At 39.1% G+C, this 23,510-nt stretch overlaps 1 protein-coding gene across 1 annotated transcript; it reads right to left on the reverse strand.

The window, feature by feature from the left end:
- Nucleotides 1-373: 373 nt before the first annotated feature.
- LOC145095561 (uncharacterized) lies at nucleotides 374-1,261 on the reverse strand. Its single transcript, XM_079033415.1, has one exon. The coding sequence runs from the start codon at nucleotides 1,259-1,261 to the stop codon at nucleotides 374-376; it is 888 nt and encodes a 295-aa protein (XP_078889541.1).
- Nucleotides 1,262-23,510: the final 22,249 nt, after the last annotated feature.

Raw genomic sequence — 23,510 nt, forward strand, 5'->3', positions numbered from 1 at the left:
ACTATATTCAAATATTTAGCAAAAACCATATATGAGTATAAATGAGATATATAAAAGATAAGATATTAGGATAAACATATTGATAGATCTTTTCCCCTCTCATCCTATTTGTAATTTTTGGTGCCTCCTCAGCTCCTCTCTCTTTAGCCACAATGGATATTTATGCTTACTATCATATAAAACAAGAAAAATTTCTTTTAAACATATCTATTACTTGCAGCCAATTTAGGAATAATAAAGAGATACTAGTGACAAACAAAAATGAGATCGTATTGTTGATATTATATATAGTTCAAAAAGTCCATGCACATGTTACAAAAACCAGAAAATGCCTCTAAAACATGCGTAACTGGTGTATGAAAACTATGGATGTCTAACAAACTAAGATATTGAGAAGGGAAACTCTACTATGGATTAGTCTCCTGAAAAGGTGATCTAAACCAACCTTCAATCCTTCAAGACCCATATCAAGAATTTGCAATCTCCTTAGTGTCACTTCCACATCAACATCTTTGGTTTCACCATTGCGCACATTCTTGTGGAGCAACGTGAGAGTCAATTCAATGGTTTCAACCTCGGTGAGGACCAATTGATCATGTTTGTGTGTGGATGTACGCTTGGACAACAACTTTGATATCAGTTGAACCCCGTTATCACGCTTAGGCTTGGTTGACACAATGATGAAAATGGATTTGAACAAGGAGATAGTAAGTGCATTAGTTTCTTTAAGAACTTTGGAAACCAATGCCACATGGTGATCAATATCTACAAAAAGAAATGAACATATTTTCTTTTCTAGATGTTTTAGTGTCCTGAGGCTCTTGGTTACAACCTTCTTTGCCATTTTCCGGAAGCATAGATACGCTGCAATTTTACTAGCAACTGTTGAATCGCTACCTTTCCTCCGTAAGGCCATTTGAAGGGCGTTCACGTTTTCCTTCATTAACATGATCATGTCTATAAGGGTGCTACATGTGTCTAGAAACCCAATGGACCACTCTAAGGCAGCTTCGACAAGGGTTTCATTTTGGTGGTGAGAAAGGGCTTGTTGGGTCTTTGGAGCCTGGACAAACTCATTCACGAAAACATGCAACTCTGCCAAACCAACTAAACTACTTTGAATGCTTTCAAACGAACCCACCAATTTTCCCGACGCTCTCAGCTCATTTATTTTCTTCTCGGTCTTAGTGCAAGATGGGTGGGTTAACCTAGAAGGCAAACTTATGGATCTGAAATGATTTATAGATGATGGGGCTCCCATGTTGATAATTTTGTTGATCGAAGTAAAATAAAATTCAAGGATCAGATGATGTTAATTAAGCTTGCTAAAGAAAGAAGAAGAATATTTATAGGGACGGAAGAAGTAACGAGGATGGAGGAGACATAAATTAAAGATTGGCATTTATTAAACTATTTAGAAGGATATATCATGAGCTGTGATGTTTTTGCGTTGCCTCCCCAATCATCAACGGTACCTTTCACCTGCCCAAAATTCTGATCTTTATGTTGCAAAATTTTCTTACGTATATAGTTTTATATTACATCCAGTGGTGATGGGTGTATCCATAGGTATATATTCTATTTGAGGTATAATACGCATGATATAAAAGTAATAATAATGCAAACTGAAATACACATGTAAAATATTGATGATATTTAAAACCATCAATGGCTGGCATATCAGCCTTATGCCTTTTTATAGAACACAAAATCAAGAAACTGGATTTTAAAGGTAACATGAATTTTATTAATGGTAACATGAATCCAGGAGGACATCATGTACGGAGTTAAAGCAATCATTGAAAAGTTAAGTACGTACTCTGTATGTAACCAACTTCAGGATGGCATGTAGTAACCAACAATTATTGTAAATTACTTCTGCAACTTCATTGTGTGTTCCATATATGAAGAAGGCCCTACTAATCTTAATAACGGTATAATTTCGCTAGATTACAAATTATTTTTAGAGATTTTGATATCTAGCTAGTTCTACTTTTCATAATCGTTTTGTTTAAAATTTTCATTTAAGATATGACAAAAATATGATAATCACTTATGTAAGACTTAACTTTTTCATATTTAAGCAAGCCTTGTGGTTTTTCAATCTAGAGGTTCAATATGATAATAAAAACTCACATTTTTTGCATCAAGCTCCTCTCTCCGGTGTTCCTCATTTCGCATATATCCAAATTACACCAAATAGCGTGGTTTTTAGTGCAATAAAGAATATGCACCTGTTTCCATAGAACTGAAGGAAGCGGAAGCTTTTGGGATGCCATTTTCAAGTTGGAAATTGAAGAAAAAAAGTCAAGAATAAGAAATTGTGAAATACGTCGAGAATAAAGTGCATTTTTAGTGGTGTACAGTTGAAACCAAAACTAACACCTATAACTAGGGATGAGCAATGTGAATTGATTTTCGGAACCAAACCCGTACCATACCACTTTTCATTCTTATTGCAAGAAGTCGGGACCTCGGTTCCCATATGGAGCATGAATAGGTATTTCACACTTTCGGTATTGAGTTCCCCCCTTTTTCTAAATTTACCTGAACCGAATTTGTAACATCTCAATTTTCAAGACCAAAAATTTCATTTTGATATAACGATTTAGAAGAACATTTATAAAATTAGTAACAATATCAGAGTACAATCCCAAGAATCTCATAATGTGGAAATCCTCTGTGTGTGTGTGATGCGCTGCTACCGCACTGACTCCTTCCCTTTCGATGAAAAGGTACCTGAAAACAAAACTGAAAACTGTAAGCACAAAGCTTAGTGAGTTCCCCCATCATATCATATACCACATAACTAACATGTTGTCGGGCAATTCTGGGGTGCCTGACCTACCTTGTTTGGCAATTCGAGGGTGCCGACCTACCTTATCTTGCAATTCTGAGGTGCCGACCTACCCTCTCTTGCAATTCAGGGGTGCCGACCTACCCTCCGGTTTATTTCAGCCAACTAGGGGGACTATTTCACCCACTACTACTACCACATAATAACATAACATAAACATATTGTCAGGCATATCTGGGGTGTCCGGCCTACCCTTCGGTCCTTGCGACTATAACACGGGGACTATTCCCTCTACTACCTACTATCACATAACATCATATCATGCTAGCACATAAACATATCAGATAACAACATACCAGATAATTATCATGAAAACAATTATTTCTACTACAACTCTTACTAGTGAGTCGGCATTGCTGCCTTAGACCCACTTCTACTGGAAGGTAACTCACCTCAATGTTGTATAGTATTTGAACTGCCATCGGTGTTGGGATCAACTCCTCTCAAACTCCTACACATAACCATCTTCCATAATTACCTTTTCATACTCATAACCCTTTCAAGGGTCAACTCAGGTCAGAGTCAAAGTCAAGGTCAACACCCTGATCAAAGTCAACTTTTGGTCCAAGTCAACATCTGGTTGACTCAACTCGCCGAGTTGGTCCACTAACTCGTCGAGTTCCATAGTCCACAAAATATTGGAATTTCGATCCTACTCGTCGAGTCTTTCAAGAACTCATCGAGTTCTCCTTCATACCTAATCGTGACCTTTAGCTCATGACTCGCCGAGTTCATCCTTGAACTCTTCGAGCCCTGCTACATATAAGTGGGAACGTTTAGCCCTTGACTCGCCAAGTTATTCCTTGAACTCTTCGAATTCTTCTTTGTCTTAGTCGAGACATTACCTTGAACTCGCCGAGTTCATCCTTGAACTCGTCGAGTTCCTTGATCTTCAAGTCCATATTCACGTCCATCTTGTTGAGTCCTCTTTTAGACTCATCCAGATTGCTCCGAAACAGAAATGGTTGGGGAACCATTACCCGACTCGTCGAGTCCCCCAAAGTCGGGCTCGATATAGCACGTAAAGGTACAAACTTTACGTGCATGCATGGGTTACCTAGTCCATAAAGCCCTAAAAAGTGTTCCATAAGATGCATGGGACTCCCATGGCCATAAAGCTGGCACCTTTATGCCATGGAGTCTCTCTAAGACTCTGGATTCGAAGTCCTAAAACCAAAACAAGCTTACATCCACGTATGGTTCCATAATGAGCTCTAAATGGCCCTAACCTTCCCCATGGAGAGATCTAATGAATGAATGAAAAAGTACAGACTTTATACCTCAAATGAGCTAGGAATGAGAAAAAATATCTGGATCTACTTGATTCCTCTTGATCTCCTAAGCTTCCACTTTCTTTTCAAGCTTGAAAACACACAAAATCCCTCAAGAATGGCTCTCACACTTGCAAAATGCTCTAGGGTTTCAAGTTAGGGTTTTATGGACTAAAGGAGACGATGGAGGTTGGGAGGGAGGCCAGGTAAAGTGTTTAAATAGGGTGTAAACCCTAAAATTTAGGGTTTCATCCAGACAGGTCTAGTCGTCGAGTCAGGGCTTCCGACTCGGCGAGTAGACTCTTCCACATGCGTCTAAGATTCGCCTTTACTCGACGTGTTGGGGCCTCCAAAGCGTCGATTCCCAATGTAAAAATGCAAAAATTCATATTTAAAATACGTACTGGGAACTGGGAGTTACAAATCTCCCCCACTTATTTTAGACTTCGTCCTCGAAGTCTGTTGCTGATGCTCCCTCATCTCGTCCTCCTGCTCCCAAGTCCATTCTGAGCCCTTGCAGTGCTGCCATTCCACCTTCAACAGCTCAGCCCTCTTGTTCCTCAAATCCTTTGACTTACTGCCAAGGATAGTTATTGGTTGCTCGATGTAGTTCAGGTTGTCATCAACCTTAATATTCTCTAGGGGAACCACCGGAGAGTCGTCTACCAACACTTTCGTAGTTGGGAGACATGAAAGGTATTGTGAATCTGGCTAAGTTCGGTGGGCAGATCCATCCTATATGCCACCATGCCAACCTGGGCTGCAACCCTAAAGGGGCCGATGTACCTGGGGCCCAACTTGCCTCGCTTCCTGAATCGGATGACACCATTCCAAGGTGACACCTTCATGAGGACCATATCTCCGACCTAGAAATCCAGATCCGAACGACACTTGTCAGCATAATTTTTATGCCTACTCTGAGCATTCTGAAGCCTGATCCTAACCTGTTGGATCCTCTCATTCATCTTAAGTACCACTTCGGTACTCCCCATGACCCTCTGCCCAACTTCACCCCGACATATCAGGGTCCTGCACTTCCTCCCATATAACATCCCGAAGGGACGGTCAATACTCGCATGGTAACTATTATTGTAGGAAAATTTTGCCAAGGGAAGGTAGGTATCCTAGCTACCATCAAAGTCTAAAATGCATGCCTGCAGCATATCATCCAAAGTCTGGATGGTCTGCTCGCTCTGACCATCCATCTGTAGAGAAAAGTGGTGCTAAAGTGCAGACGAGTACCCAACTCGTCATGAAACTTCTTTCAAAATCTGGAAGTGAACCGCACGTCTCTGTCCGAAATCACGGAGACTTGAACTCCATGTCGTGCTACTACCTCTCGAATGGAGACGTCGGCCAGCTTCTTAGCCGAAATTCTCTCCTGGATCAGAATGAAATGGACGCTCTTGGTCAATCGATCCACGATGACCCAATTCGAATCCACTCCCCGTGCGGTCCTGGGAAGCTTCATGATGAAGTCCATGGTAATATCTTCCCGTTTCCACATAGGGATATCCAACAGTTGTGTCTTGTCATGAGGCATCTAGTGCTCAGCGTTGACCTTCCTGTAAGTCAGGCATCACTCAAAGTACCAGGCTACATCCTGCTTCATGTAGGGCCACCATTAATCAGACGAAGATCTCTATACATCTTCTTGTCCCCTGGATGGATAGAAAACATGGATTTGTGGGCCTCATCCATCAAAACCTGTCGTACTCCACCCCAGTACGGAACGAAGACCCACCCATGTAGGGTCGGCAACATATGGCTGTCATAGTCAAACGAGGCCTCACGGATCTGCTCCAAAAGTGGAGTCACCACCTTCATCCTCAAGTAAATGTTTCCAATCGCGGCTGCTTTGTGGCTAAGTGCATCGCCCACAACATTGGCCTTCCCCGGGTGGTAGAAGATCTCGCAATCATAATCCTTAACCACATCTAGCCACCAACGCTGCCTCATGTTCAAATTCAGCTGATCCATGAGGTACCTCATACTCTTGTGGTCCGTGTAAATGGTATAACACTCCATAGACGTAATGCCGCCAAATCTGGAGGGCAAAAACAACCACCCCCAACTCCAGATCATGCGTCGGGTAGTTCACCTCGTTAGGCTTTAGCTGCATCGAGGCGTAGGCACTGACGTTGCCCCTCTACATCAATATCATGCCCAAACCTGAGATGGGCGTGTCACAGTACACTATAAAATCCTCCACGCCCTCTGTCAGGGCTAGGATCGGTGCCTCGCATAGTCTCCGTCTCAATGTCTCAAACGCTGCCTGACGCTTAGGCCCCCAGCGAAAGACCACGACTTTCTTCGTCAACCAGGTCAAGGGTACGTCTATCTTAGAGAAGTCCTGAATGAATCTCCGGTAATAGCCTGCCAATCCTAGGAAACTCTGAATCCCAGATGGAGGCTTCGGAACCTCCCATCTCATCATGGTCTCTACTTTGGCCGGGTCGACAAGAATACCATTCTAGTTGACAAGGCGCCCAAGAAACTACACCTCACACAACCAGATCTCACACTTTGACAACCTGGCGTACAATCTCTCCCTCCTCAAGGTATCCAGCACCTCTCGCAAATGCTTCTCATGCATCTTAGAATAAACCAAGATGTCATCAATGAAAACTATCACAAACCGATCCATCATTTGTCTGCATATGCAGCTCATGAGGTCCATGAACGTGGCAGGAGCATTGGTGTGCCCGAAGGGCATCACCACGAACTCGTAGTGGCCATAACGAGTCTGGAATGCAGTCTTCTATACATCCTCATCTCTGAACCTAATCTGATGGTAGCCTGAACGTAAATCTATCTTGGAAAACCAAGATGCCCCCTGTAGCTAGTTGAAGAGATCATAAATCCTCGGAAGTGGGTAACGGTTCTTCATCATTACCTTGTTCGGCACCCAGTAATCTATACACATCCGATGCGACCCATCCTTCTTCTTCACAAATAGGATCGGGGCTCCCCAAGGTGAACTGCTCAACCTAATGAATCCTATGTCTAACAGCTCCTGCAGCTGTGTAGACAAATCCTGCATCTTAGGAGGAGCCAACCGATATGGTGCCTTGGCTATCAGAGCCGCACCAGGGACTAGGTCCATCCGGAACTCTACCTGTCTCTCCGAAGGTATCCCAGGGAGCTCCTCTGGAAATACGTTTGGGTACTCTCTCACCACAAGTACATCACTCACAGCCGCCTTACCCACCTCCCGGGTATCCATAAAGTAGGCGACATACACTATGCAACCCTGTTGTAGGTAGCGCCTAGCCCTCACTGTCGAACACATAGTTGATCCACACTACGGTCTCTCACCCTGAATCACCAGCTCTTCCCCACTTGGGGTCCTGGCATGTACCAACTGTTGCGCACAGTCGATCACCACCCCATTAGGGCTCAACCAGTCCATGCCTATAATAACCTTGCCACGCAACGGAATGGGAACCAAATCCACTAGGTAGCGCTCGCCATATAGCTTCAAAACACAATCTCTGGAAACCTCTGATGCTCGTACTGATCGGTTATCAACAATCTCGACCTCTAAAGGACAATCCAACATGATTGAGGACTTTTAAAACCTCTTGCTAAGAGCAAGAGAGACAAATGATCGGGTAGCCCCCGAGTTAATTAACACTTGTACCGGGATGCTGTTCACATGGAACGATTCTAAACAAAACACAAAAAAATAAATATCCGAACTAACCTATATCAAGAGATAGAGAGAAGAAACATACTCGTCACCACATCAGGTGCGGCACGCGCCTCCTCAACGGTTAACTGGAAGGCTCGGCTCCTCATAACTGGAGCATCTATCTTGCCCTATAGGCCATCAGTAATCCGCATGGCCGCTGGAGCTAGCGTCGCCATTAGCACTACTGCTGCTGTCAATCTTGGGCAATCATCCTTTTTTTGGCCCTTCTGATTGCAATTGAAGCAAATCAGGTCAGATGTCTAGAATTTAGGGTAGGGACAGTACAATCCTTGCTAAAGTTCCCAGTCTTGCCGCACTTGTAGCATCCCGATGATCCCAATATATAAGTTCCCTCATGCGGCCTGCCGCATTTTGTACAGCGGCTCTGGCCCTTCGACCTAGTGTCGGATCCCTTGGGTTTCTTCGCCGAAACCCTAGTAACACGTCCATCCCCTACCTTCCTCTTCCTGAGGTGCCCTATATCAATCTCCCTCTCCCCTGCCCTCGTTATCATGTCATCCAATGTCGGGCATGCCGAGTAGCTGACATGTTTCCGAATTTCAGCCCTCAACATGTCGTAGTAGCGGGTCTTCCACATCTCCTCATCCCCTGCGTATCGAGACAACAATAAGGCCCTCTCCCTGAACTTGGCGGTAATCTTCACCACCGACTCAGTCGTCTGCCTCATATCAAGAAACTCTCTGGCGAGCTGCTGAAGCTCCACAGCCCGTGCAAACTCAGCGCTAAACCTGGTCACAAAATCCGACCAAGTCATAGCCTCCATGGATGGGGCTCCCAGTGATTCACCAACTGACTCCCACCAATCTCTAGCCCTGTCTCTCAAACAAACTGCAACATAGCAGACCTTCGTGTAACGACCAAAATCTCAAAACAATTAAAACTTTTCAAAAACCACCCATTTTAATAACGTTGTTACAAAAAGGTTTGAATACATTATTTAACAGAGTATTTTCCCTGGTTCATATCATAAAACACCAACGCGAGGAACGGTATGATCACGCCTTTGCCTTGCCACAGACTCCTGAGAACCTGAAAACATAAAACCACAACTGTAAGCCCGAAAGCTTAGTGAGATACCACCAAAATACCAACCACATATACGCCCTTCTAGGCCACGACCTTCCGGTCCAAAACATATCGCCTTCCGGCCCATAACATATTGCCTTCCAGCCGATAACATATTGCCTTTCGGCCCATAACATATCGCCTTCCGTCCCATAACATAAAATGCATACATAACATAACAGATCATAGAACGACCATGCATACCGAGTCACACTCCAGATAACCCAAGCTGCTCAGATCATTGATACGATCTCCACCTCTGGACAGCCACCAATGCACTGAACTCAAAAAATAATCAACAATTACCAAAATACCCCTGGAAACCACTGGTTAACCCTTGGTCAAAGACAAGGTCAAAGTCAACCCCTGACTGACCCTACTCGCCGAGTCAACCCGATGACTCGCCGAGTTCCCATACTCAGAACTTCACTCAATCTGCGACCTAACTCGCCGAGTCACCCCGCGACTCGCCGAGTCCAACAACTCTGAGTCCACTCGCACACAACTTACCGAGTCATCCCTTGACTCGCCGGTTCTCGACTCAACCAGAAAATATCGGGACTCTTCGACAAGACTCGCCGAGTCCAAGAACAGACTCACTGAGTCTATGGCTATCTTTAACCCACTCGCCGAGTTGTTCATGCAACTCGCCGAGTTCCAGTCCATCTTCATCCAACTCGCCGAGTTGTTCTTTCAACTCGCCGAGTCCCAGCTCATCTTCAAGCAACTCGTCGAGTACACCCATGTGACTCGCTGAGTACCACCGGTCTGAATCCATTCAGAAGCATTCCAGGCCATGCAATTGCTCCAAAACATAGATCTAGCCTCCTACCACTCATCCATCACGTAAAGTGGCAAACTTTACGTGAATCCAAAGAGATCTAGGCCATTTGCACATTGGGCTAGGGTTCGGGGACATGATGGCTCCACAATACACTCCAACACAGGGACTTTCATACTCTCTGATCCTTCTCCATTCCAGATCTGAGGTAGCAACCTCAGATCTAACCTCTAGACTTCCAATTACATCCATAAACAAGTTCCCACAAACCCCAAAATGAAGAAACAACATAACAACAGTCCAAGAACGAGATATTACATCCAAGGGACGCCCCAACTGCAATGTAATTCGAATCGAAGCAAAGCCCCTTGCTCCAAGCCTTCAAACTCCCAAAATTCCTTCAACAATCATCTCCTTCAAGCTCCCAATGAGATATGATCACTCACACACGAAGGCTAAGGGTTTTTGGACTTGTGGATGAATAAAGAGGCTGAGAGTGGGCTGTTATGTTCTTTATATAGGGCTCAACCCCGGGAATTAGGGTTTTCTCCACTCCGCGCCTACTCGTCGAGTCCTCCTTACTGACTCGCCGAGTCGGCTACTTAACACGCGACTCTACTCGCCGAGTCCATTCATGGACTCGCCGAGTCAGTCTTTCACAACTTACTCTTTTAGCCCTTCAACTCTACTCTTGATATTTCGGGATGTTACACTTCGACCCTTCCGGGCAGAAGCTCATCAACTGTGCAGACTCGATGTTTGCAATCCATCTCCTGGCAATAATGGGTCCTTCACCCCATGGAATTCTGGCGCACCACATCCCCTGAAGTCCTTGAAGGAGAGGGTGAGGTTCCCTGCCTGGCCAGATGCCATGTCACTCCTGAACGCCCTGAGGCTATCCTCCATCAGCTTGATAATCCCTTCCTTGATCAACCCGAAAATCACCGGGGTCGACACAAGGATGCGTCCCGTGATCTTAAACAAGATTAACTCGCGTAGTCCCCCATCAACTGGCTCGGAACCCGAACCCGAACCCGAACCCAAACTTGATCCTGACCCTGATCCCGATCCTCTTACTCCGTGATGCGTAATCACCGCCATTCCAAAACAAAATACATAATCATTAGGGTCATACATAATCTCGAGAGGTCTCACACACTTTACACGTCCCTGATTCTATCTCGGCCCTCCATGATTCGAGTACGGATCCTCTGCTTTCAGTAGTACGGGCCCATACTACCTTCCACATCTATCCATACTTTCCTCAAGGATTGCTTCGACTTCACCAAGTCCTTTCTACTACTGCTGCACTTTGTGCTAATCTCATCCTAGGCTTACCCTAGGGTACATCCTCCAACCCATTCTCGGCCATCAGTTGCATAAGAAATCCCTGCTACCTTTACCTAACTAGCTTGCGAATACCATTACATATCACTCTAGCTAGATGATTCTTCGAATGAGAGGCCCTACCCTACAACGGTTGGACTCAAGCAGGAGTTGCGAAATAAGGCTACACCTAACCTTCTAAAATTATTTAGTCCTCGTAGTATATAACTTAACATATTCCTTTACTAGTTAACTAAAGATAACTAGGACTCCTAAAAGCACAAAGCAAGCAGCATTCAGGCATCGAGTTACCCAAACCAAGCATGTCCTATCCAGGCTATCATATCACTAACTAATTAGTTCTGGCATAAGCACATACAACAGGCACATAAGGCATCTTCCTAGATCCTTAGCTTTATTCTAGCATGCAGTTCTCATACATATATAGCAGGCATAAAAGGCATCGTTCCTAGATCCTTAGCCCTAATCTAGCATGCAATTCTCATAATCATATCATATCATAACATAAAATGTATGGGTATCTTGGGAAAAAATTAGTTGAGCTCGAACGATTGCACGCATCACACACCTTGTTCTTTCTCACAACTCTTTACTTTAACTTTTGGAAAAACTATTTTCTTGTGAAAATCTTTGAAACCCTCGACTTGAGTTCAGATACTCCCGAGGGTGTGTCAGAATCTCTCAAATCAAGGCTCTGATACCAACTTGTAACATCCCAATTTTCAAGACCAAAAATTTCATTTTAATATAACGATTTAGAAAAACATTTACAAGAAACATCATCGAGTCACATCATTTCATAAATCCATAATCTCATGTCTCAAAACCATATCATAAAAATAGTAACAATGTCAGAGTACAATCCCAAGAATATCATAATATGGAAATCCTGTGTGTGTGATGCGCTGCTACCACGCGGGCTCCTTCCCCTTCGATGAAGAGGTACCTGAAAACAAAGCTGGAAACTGTAAGCACAAAGCTTAGTGAGTTCCCCCATTATACCACATACCACAAAACTAACATACTGCCAAGAAATTCTAGGGTGTCGATTTACCTTGTCTGGCAATTCTGGGGTGCCGACCTATCATGTCTGGCAATTCTAGGGTGCCGACCTACACTGTCTGGGAATTCTGGGGTGCGAACCTACCCTGTCTCGCAATTCTGGGGTGCCGACCTACCCTGTCTGGAAATTTTGGGGTGCCGACCTACCCTTCGGTTTATCTCAACAAGCTACGGGGACTATTTCATCCCCTACTACTACCACATAATAACATAGCATAAACATACTGTCAGACATATCTGGGGTGCCCGACCTACCCTTCGGTCCTTGCGACCGTAACACGAGGACTACTACCCTTACTACTTACTATCACATAGCATCATATCATGTTAGGACATAAACATATCAGATAATAACATACCAGATAATTATCATGAAAACAATTATTTTTACTACAAATCTTACTAGTGAGTCGGCATTGGTGCCTTAGACCCACTTCTACTGGAAGGTAACTCACCTCAATGTCGTATAGTATCTGAACTGTCATCGGTGTTGGGATCAACTCCTCTCAAACTCCTACACATAACCATCTTCCATAATTACCTTTTCATACTCATAACCCTTTCAAGGGTCAACTCAGGTCAGAGTCAAAGTCAAGGTCAACACCCTGGTCAAAGTCAACTTTTGGTCCAAGTCAACATCTGGTCGACTCAACTCGCCAAGTTGGTCCATCAACTCGTTATGTTCAATGATCCATAAAATACTAGAGTTTCGATCCTACTTGTCGAGTCTTTCAAGAACTCATCGAGTTCTCCTTCATACCGAATCGGAACCTTTTACTCATGACACGCCAAGTTCATCCTTGAACTCGTCGAGCCCTGCTTCATATAAGTGGGAACATTTAGCCCTTGACTCGTCATGTTCTTCCTTGAACTCATCGAGTTCTTCTTCATCTCAGTCAGGACATTTCCTTGAACTCATCAAGTTCATCCTTAAACTCGTCGAGTTCCTTGATCTTCAAGTCCATATTCACTTCCATCTTGTTAAGTCCTCTTCTAGACTCAACCAGATTGCTCCGAAACAGATAAGGTTTGGGAACTATTACCCGACTTGCCGAGTCTTCTGAATGACTCGTCGAGTCCCCCAAAGTCCAAGTCTATCCAGTCGATTTCAGTCAGACTTAATGCATCCAAAACGTAGATCTGGTCTTCTAGGCTCGATATAGCACGTAAAGTTACAAACTTTATGTGCATACATGGGTTAAATAGTCCATAAAGTCCCAAAAAGTGTTCCATAAGACGCATGGGACTCCCATGGTCATAAAGTTGGTACCTTTTATGCCATGGAGTCCCTCTAAGACTCTAGATCGGAAGTCCTAACACCAAAACAAGCTTGCATCCACGAATGGTTCCATAGTGAGCTTTAAATGACCCTAAACTTCTCCTTGGAGAGATCTAATGAATGAATGAATAAGGTACAAACGTTATACCTCAAATGAGCTAGGAATGTAAAAAAATCTCTGGATCTACTTGATTCCTCTTGATCTCCCAAGCTTCCTCTTTCTTTTCAAGCTTCAAAACACACAAAATCCCTTAAGAATGGCTCTCACACTTGCAAAATGCTCTAGCGATTCGAGTTAGGGTTTTATAGACTAAGGGAGACGATAGAGGCTAGGAGGGAGGCCAGTTAAAGTGTTTAAACAGGGTGCAACCCCTAAAATTTAGGGTTTCATCCAGACAGGTCTACTCGTCGAGTCGGGGCTTCCGACTCAGCGAGTAGACTCTTCCACCCGCGTCCAAGATTCGCCTCTACTCGACGAGTTAGGGCCTCCAAGTCGTCGAGTCCCGGTGTAAAATGCAAAAATTCATATTTAAAATACTTACCGGGAACCGAGCATTACAGAATTGGGTGACCCGAAGGTCACCTTCCAAATTTGAATTGTGAAATACCAATCTCCTCCAAACTTCTTGGTGATAAAAAAAGTCGGTCCTAACCTCCCCCAAAACATAACATCAATGGTTCCTACCCTAAACCCTTTAAAATATCACATTTTTTCATGGAAGATACTTTAATAAGTTTTTTCCATCCTTAATCCAATTTAATTTTAATATGTAAGTTTAAGATTGGGTAATTGAGAAGTTTATATCGAATATAATGTATAAGTACACGAAGCATCCCTTATTTATTTGTTAATTTAGTGAGATTTTTTATTAGATATTTATGTATCTTATTATATAAAATTAAACACAGATAATCACAACAATTTTTTTAAACCCACATTTATGTCATGTTATGATAAACACATATTGTCTTTTCATTCTTTTAAAATACAACTTCATTCATGTGGATTTTGGAGAACTAACATTCAATTTTAAATATTACAATTGTATATATCCGCCAAAATAATAATTTGTATCAAAATAATAATCATTATTATTGCAACTTTGACACAATCTCTTAAAAATCATGTAAAATTTAACACAAATCAGAATTTGACAAAACAATTTGCATTCTTTGAGAATAGGAATATTCTCACAAAATATATACATGTGTATTTTTTTGTGGATGTTAATTCTCACAGAATGATTGAGACTGAGAACAAATCAAAATGAATGAAAATGCCAAAAAAAATTGTGTAGAAATTGAACATGTTTCCATTAGTAAAATAAGCCTATGATTGAGGTCATTCTAAAAGAATAAAATAAGAGAGAGAGTGTGAGAATAAATGTGAATGTCAAAAAGTGTGTTTGAAAATGAACTTGTTCTCTCTGTCTCTCTCTTTTAATATGTCTTGAGTAAAAAAAATAGAAAATTTTCTCTGTTCCTTCTCATTTAGTATAATTTTATGTTGCTTACCTTCAAATTAGGACTTGATCACCATTGTTCATTGTGTGTATGTGATTTCTAGGTTCTTGATCATCAGGGAATCATCAATTTTTTCTTTTGAATTGCAGGTCTATAGATGTTAATCAAAACGATGAATATAGAATCATCAATTTTTTCTTTGAGATAATAATGGTGTGGAGAAAATGATTGTGGTGTTTGCGATGTGAGGTTAATCAATGGTGTTTGAGATGGTGATGGTTGTGGTGATGTGTTATAGTGATAGTTGTTGTGGCATGGTACATGTATTGTGAAGATGATGACGGTTGAATAGGGTTGTGTTAGATTTCGTTCCATAAATATAGGCTTTAATTTGCGTAATTTAGTTAGTTATTTAATAGGTAACATTTTTTCCTTATAAAACCTTTTAACTAAAATGTTGTTAAAGACCATATATTTTTTTTTTCAATTTTATATGTCTCTTCTCGAGACATGAAAATGGTTCGAGCGGTATAAATGTGCCAAAAAGAAAACCTAAAATTTGACTACTTTTTCCAAAGTTTGTAGGTATCATATCTTATGGTTGTTGATACTAAAATCATTGTGCCATAGACCATAAATCGAAAAAGAGTCTATTCAAAACCATATATCTAAAAATTCGGGCAGTCGATATTGATTTTTGAATTTGTATTAAAATTTTAAATATGGATGCAGATATAAAATATTCTAAACTTTTTTTAAAAAAAAAAAATTTCTTTAATAAACATGATACATGACGTGATATTCAACCTTCGAGTGTTGGTCCCTTGTTGATTGTTGGTTGTCTTGGGACTAGGTGGAGATCTATATCAAAACAACAGAAAATAGGTCATCAGACGGTCTTCGGAAGGAGATCCCAGGAGAATGCACTAACGGTCAAATTATTCAAATTATTTGTTCGTTTTGAGAAAAAAAATCCCTAAGTTTTATATCATGGCCAAATGTATTGTTATTTTCCTCTTTCATTCTCCTACTTCCTCTTCTTACCCACCCGCTACAAACCCCCCCCCCCCCATATATATATATATATATATATATATATATATATATATATATATATATATATATATATATATATATATATATACTTTTCTAATAAATGTACAAGTTTATTCTTCTATTAACAAGTGTCATAATAATAGAAATTCTCATTAATATTATATGTCACCTATCAGGTCACATATCAACCTATTAATTCTCCATTACACATTTTAAATTTTAAATTTTCACAATCTAATTACATTACATTAATAATTCATTTTTCATTATAAGTTTCACACTCTAATTACAATAAATTAATAATATTAGAATAAAAAATAAAATAAAATTAATATATATTATATGGTGATATAATTTCATATATTTATTTAAATCAACGATTAAAATTTTATATAACTAAAAATATCTTTTAATTAATAATTTATTTAAAATAATTTATTTGAAATAACTGATTAATAATGTTGAGTTTTACTTTGTAAGTTTAATTAATTTCATAACCATGGTTATCACGGGTTATAAACTACTATATATATATATATATATATATATATATATATATATATATATATATATATATATATATATATATTTGAAATAATTTATAATTTTATATAACTAAAACATATCTTTTAATTAATAATTTATTTAAAATAGTTGATTAATAATGTTGAGTTTTTACTTTGTAAGTTTAATTAATTTCATAACCATGGTTGTCACGGGTTATAAACTACTATATATATATATATATATATATATATATATATATATATATATATATATATATATATATTATAAATCATATCAATCATATCTTCAATTTTAGGAGGTATAAATTACAAAGTTTTTTATACAAGTCAATTATACATAAATAAATCTTTCATACTTGTCAAAAGATTGAAGACTTGAATTTAGGAAGGCTATTAAAAAATTCAATTTGGAGGAAACATAAATTTTAAGATATTAAATTCATGTCTATAAATTAATTTATATTTCTTAAACGAAAACATCGATATTAATTAATTTACATCAATAGTACAAACATACTATATAAATATAATATCTAAATATAAATATTTTATTTAAAGTTATAAGCAGTTTTTATTATATAATAGCTAAGAATAAAATCTTATAATTATTTCCCTCCAAAAAAACTATTTGTAGAAAGAGTTATTTCTTATCGATGTTTTGCCACTTTTATATATATATATATATATATATATATATATATATATATATATATATATATATATATATATATAAATGCTTTCTTAGTTTCCGTTGTTGCGAAGAGGGTTGATTTGATGCATGTGCTTGCGAAAATATAAGTTGGAAGTCTCCGTTAGCAAGAGGTTGATCTTGTTGACGGAGTGATGTTGTTGTTTCCTTTTCTCAATGAGCCTTTTATTACGAGAGTTTCTTCCATTCAAGATGTCAAACATCGTCATGTTGCGATACGACTTCTCGTTCTATTTCTATTGGTCTTGTCAAAGCTGATTATGTGAAGGGAAAAGAGATTGAAGATGTGTTTGTTGAGGACAGGAAGATAGGTGTTCTTGATCCTCCTGTAAATAAGTGAAAGGTTGTCTGTACGTATTTCAGTAATTTAGATGTTGGGTATATGCCAATTAAGCGACGTCCACGACTGAGGAGGCTTGCTGGGGGAAATTCTCATATGGTGAACCAACATACTAAAGTTATTGATATCCATGATCGTGGAAATGTGGTGAAGGGTGTAGCTCCTAGTCTTGGTGTCGAGGTCAATGATGGTGGTGGTGATCATGTGATGGATCCTGAGTCTATTGAGCGGGTGAGTTCTAGTGTGGGCAACTAGAGTGGGCGTGATAATGTTTTTGGTTGGTTTTTGTGACATCCCGGAATTTATGGCAAAAATTATAATCGGATATAAAGCGACACATCTCGGCTTTTTTTGCATTACATACTCACCAATCACATATTAAGGTGAGTATTACGGCCCCACTTTTACATATTTTCGAAGGGGAGGAGGGGGGGAGGTACATTGACTACTTGTAATATATATATATATATATATATATATATATATATATATATATATATATATATATATCCTAAATGTTTTGTTTATACAAACAACATCACCATTTTTATGCAATATCAGTCACACAAAAATATTATTTACTACTCTACTACTTACGGTATGGGGAATCTGGTTTGAAGGACCGCATGGGTTGTTGGATTTCAGAACAACTTAATTGCGAAAATGATCTTGCCCTCGGTATTTAATGTTTGGCCCTCTTTCGTACATGGTACTACGTGTACTAAGTAATATTTATCATACAAAATACACATAAAATATCATTGTTTTGTGTAAATGTTTTACCAGTTTTAAAAATAATTGTTTAAACACTTATAATTTAAGTAAACAAAATCGTTTTAAACATCAATATTTACATATGTTATGTTTTTAAGATAATACAACTAATAAAAATAACATATATAATCCAAGTACAATTATCTTATGACTATATAGACGGTTATCAAACTTAGTAGTTCCAATATATCTCACACATACACTGAAATCTATGGGTATATATTTATTTTTACGAGTTGCAGAACTCATTTCTTAGGCTCACTTTTGTGTTTGTACTCTAAGTTTTATCAATTGTTTAAATAAGTATCATACGTTCTTACACTTACGCTTCTCAAATATACTTGTCATCCGTCCGTTTATCCGAATCTGTGGTCGTTAAATACAACCTTGGCAGATGACTCTATCTTTATATCCGTACCATTCTGTTACTATAAACTTGATTAGATGTTTATTACCTAGAAACCATAGTTTATATGTAAATCCGTACAAATTCGTTACTACAAACTAGACTAGACATTTACTACCTAGCAACCATAGTTTATATTTCTATCTTTATCACATAGTTTTCTTACAAAGGCAATACCTTTTAGACTTTTTAAAAGTATTATACTGTGGTTAAGCAGAAAACCTGTGACACTCACCAACCTTTGTGTCGACCATCAAACTTACATGTATTCTCAAGAGATCAATATAAAAGCTACCAGACAGAAGATTAGTCATGGATTACAGACGACTTAGCTATCTAGTTTTTGGTTATATGCCTACTTGTTTAAGGCAACTACTATCTATTATCAATTGTAAGAACCTTGCATTCAAACCTTATGATTATATATATATATATATATATATATATATATATATATATATATTGTTTTGTTTGTCATTGTACTTGTGTTATATATTCAGTTTATCTGTAATCTATGAACTTAGTCGAACTCCTGGCATGTTCCGCCTTGGCCGGGGGTGTGACAGAATAGTATCAGAGCTAAATCGGCTATAGAGAACTCATTTTCTCGAAAGAGGTATACAACTATAGTAACTAGCATCTAATAAAGTATTATTAATAATAACACTACTTCTAAAGTGCCTACGTGTGACATCCCCAATTTCACGGCCAGAAAAGACCGATTTGTTTATGCTTTGTTTTATAAATTAGAGTATTCGTTTAAAGAAAACGGTTGCGGAATTTGTTCCCAAAACAAGATATGATAAAAACTTATCAAAACATTTCTCAAAGAGAATGTATTTTTATTAAATAATAAAACCTCGGGATGTCATTTCCGATACAGACACATAAGCATAAACAGAACATACATTCATTTACTCTAGTGATTTACATCTCCTTTAATCTCTCAATGCAAAGCAGCTTTGTATCGATACCTGCGATACAATTAAACTGAGTGGGTCAGGCTTGGGAGCCTGGTGAGCATATAGGGTTTTCAACCCACAATAATATAATTATTATATTTAATCATCAAACAATCAACCCAATTACCCATCCCCATTATCTTATTTTAATCTTCCCTAAAGATATTATCCTAAGGGTCATCTCCTTTATCATATTTACCGCTCATCTCCTTACATCTTATATCCTTATATGCTTGTTCCTAAGAACTTTTCCTAAGGATCATCGCCTACATTGCATAGACAATACTAATTCGGGGATCACTCCCTCAATATATGTCTAGTAAGGGTTAGGGTATCATCGCATGATTACACAGCGACAACATCGCCTGGACTCGTAAATCATAATAAGGGTTAGACTATCATCGCATGAATACGTAGCCACAACATCGCCTGGACTCGTAATTCATAGTAAGGGTTAGTCTATCATCGGATGAATACGTAGCCACAACATCGCCTGGACTCGTAATTCATAGTAAGGGTTAGAGTATCATCGCATGAATACGTAGCCACAACATCGCATGGACTCGTAATTCATCACATACAGGTTATGAGCCTGCTGGTGTTTCCACGGGGTCATCTAGAATACTCCGTGGTCGCCATCTATACTCTGGTAGATGACTACATCGCCAAATTGCCACATCGGCGGTCAAGGTTATGGTATCTCCTCTCATCTCACATCACCTATTTATCATCACCTATCTATCATCACCTTTATATCATCACCTATTTCTCATCACCTAATTATCATCACCTATTTCTCATCACCTAATTATCATCTCCTATTTCTCATCACCTAATTATCATCACACATCATCTAATTCATCTACCCATGTTCTACCCAACATATTTGTAGATATAATATACATATACATATTAACTCATTTAATACCTATATAAAACATCCATTCCATACACATCTCAAATAAACAACAATATATAAACACATATCATGTATTTCATAGCAAATACTTAATATATATATATATATATATATATGTATATATATATATATATATGTTAGAAGAAAGTGATCACATACTCAAACGTATAAACAACAATATATATTCACATAGCACGTATTTTATAAAATACTTCATATCTATATGTAAGATGAAAGTGACTATACACTCACACCAAACATATACTTAATACATTCAAACAATACTTGTATTATAATCGTGTTTATGAAAGGGACTATACACTCACTTGATCAGAAGATGATCGGACAACACTACGGCTTGTAGATGTAGTATTCTTCGGTGAAATCGGGATCACTTCACACACCAGGTTTCTCGCGGGCAGAGCTTCGACTCGGAAACTCTTTTCTTCTCGGGATCTTCGGGCTTCGGGACTTGCTTCGGGTCTCGGGGTTGATACCGGGGCTTCGGGGGGTTAAAATAGGGCTTAGAGGGTGTATGGGGAGTGGAAGAGAAGGGATGGAGCAACCATAGTCGGCTGGCCCTTCAAATCTATTTATAGGGCAATTTTGGCCCTTGCCACATCGTGGGATCCTTTTGCCACGTCGTGGGCTTGATCGTCACTGCATGCGTCATCCCAAGTTGCATCTGGGGGACTCCCGGAGCTGTCAGGAGACTTGCCACGTCGTGGCACTGCTTGCCACGTTGTGGTTTCTGACAGTTTTGGCGTTTCGCACCCCGAACTTCAAAAATTCATAACTTTCGCATACGAACTCTGTTTTCGACGTTCTTTATATTGCCGCGAAGGTGAGATTATGCTCTACAACTATCGTTTAGACTCCATTGGCTAATTTTGACTTTATTTTTAATATATTATAATTATATTACTTATATATTATTTTTAGTAGGCCGGGACACGAAAACTCCGTTATAAACTCATAACTTCTTTGTCTGACGTCCGTTTTCGTCCGTCTTTCCATCGTTGCACTACTATCGATGAGATATTCAATTCTCATTTAGATCACTAAGGATAGATATCTATCAAACTTAAATTCACTATTTACGTCGCGCTGGGTCGCGCTAGGTCGTGTCGGTTCTGACGCGAAACTTCGACAGGTCATAACTTCTTCGTTATAACTCGGATTTTGGCGTTCTTTATATGCACAGAAACCTTGTGACATATACTAAAACTTGGTTAAGATTAATCCTTCTAAATAATCTTCCATCAAAAATTCATTTTTGATGCTTATCGTCTCTAAATTGACTAGCCCGGATCTACGGGCGTTAAAATTATCTCCCCCTTAGGATGATTACGTCCCGGAATCATCAACGAAACAAGATTCCTATACTGACTCCATACGCTATCTCTCCATCCTAAGTAATAACCGTAACTTCTATGTTTTCCTCGAAAGAGTATTTAACTCTATGGCTTTCTTGACCACAGACGATGCCCAATCTTGCATCTGCTCATCGTACTATGCTGTACTTTCAATCATAACTTCCAAGTTACAAAATAAGTCCTTATTGTGGACTCCTTCTTCTTCTCAGGATAAACACTTTCATTTATCTATTGTAACAAACCGATGGGTCGTGTTCTAATGACCTCTCATCGTATGATGCAACGCTTAGACTCAAGTCTCTTAGAGTCAAACTTCTTTCATATTCTAACGTGATATAATCACATTTTTACATGTAGCATTTCTAGCTACAAGCTTCCTTAACAACGAGCGTGATGCTATCGATCGCATTGATTTCAATCTTTTGACTTAGGTCAGATGTTACATCTAACTTGGTTCCATGAACCACGTAACAAACTCCTCGTAGTCAGACTCAATTTTTGATATGACCACTAGGGTCGGAATAACAACCATCTTACTAGTCACTACCGAAACAAGGGTAATGACACACTTGAACAAAACGGAATCAATTACTAGCTTCTTGGTAACCTTGTGACTTTCCCTGATCCAAGTGTGAGTCTTGTGCTTCCGGTAGTATATGCATCTACGACTTTTCACACCTACTCATACTCGTCCCAAGTATTGTCCCGCAGTCGACCAAGTCACCATACAAGAAAATCACAAAATAATTTAACACATATGAATGTGTCTAAATAGTCATAAACAATTTCCCTAGACTCTACTAGGACTTCTTCATTGCTCAATCTTCAATCATCAACTCTACTTCAACTCGATTGGTGATGCAAATTCCAGACGATGGGACAACTTCAAGAATTACACCAACCGTTCCATCATCTTGCCAATCGAAGGTGTACTTCAGACGTACCATACTCCTCTGAACGTTCCGTTATTTTATCAGACATAAAGTAAAGGCATGACACCACTCTTACGATATCTTCCGATAGGTGTCATTCACTATCATAATCCATCTTTATATCCTTCATTTACTCAATTCTCTACAAATCTTCACCATGACCTTTTGTACATCCAAGCAGACATTTGGTGTACCAACCGAGAATTTATTTTATTATTATTTTTTTTAAGATAAGAAAGTTTTTAATTACGATAAACGTATAAATCTCCTTATCACCCCGAAACGTTTACATGCTAGTTCTAATTTCGTAGTCGTACGCTTAGAATCCTAAACACATAAGGTTTCCAGATCCGGTCGGCAACAGACCATAGATCCGAACAATTAATAGCATCAATTTAGCTATCACACAAAACAATTAGCACATAAAAGCATTTTAGGCATCATTCCTAAAATAAACTAGTGCTTGTGTCAATTTAGGTGTACTACCTAACATATTTTAGACACACTCCTCACAATCATTATTTAGCATTCTAAGTTTAAGTCTAGAAATTTCCTACAAATTCCTAGTTCGCTTAAACTAATGCTCTGATACCAACTGTGACATCCCCAATTTCACGGCCAGAAAAGACCAATTTGTTTATGCTTTGTTTTATAAATTAGAGTATTCG

Source organism: Lactuca serriola, chromosome 3, assembly GCF_051521515.1.
Source record: "Lactuca serriola cultivar US96UC23 chromosome 3, Lser_US96UC23_V15, whole genome shotgun sequence".
NCBI lineage: Eukaryota > Viridiplantae > Streptophyta > Magnoliopsida > Asterales > Asteraceae > Lactuca > Lactuca serriola.

Bases quoted from the DNA above. Each gene is read 5' to 3' on its own strand.
- LOC145095561 (XM_079033415.1), bottom strand. From the start codon at position 1,261: ATGGGAGCCCCATCATCTATAAATCATTTCAGATCCATAAGTTTGCCT.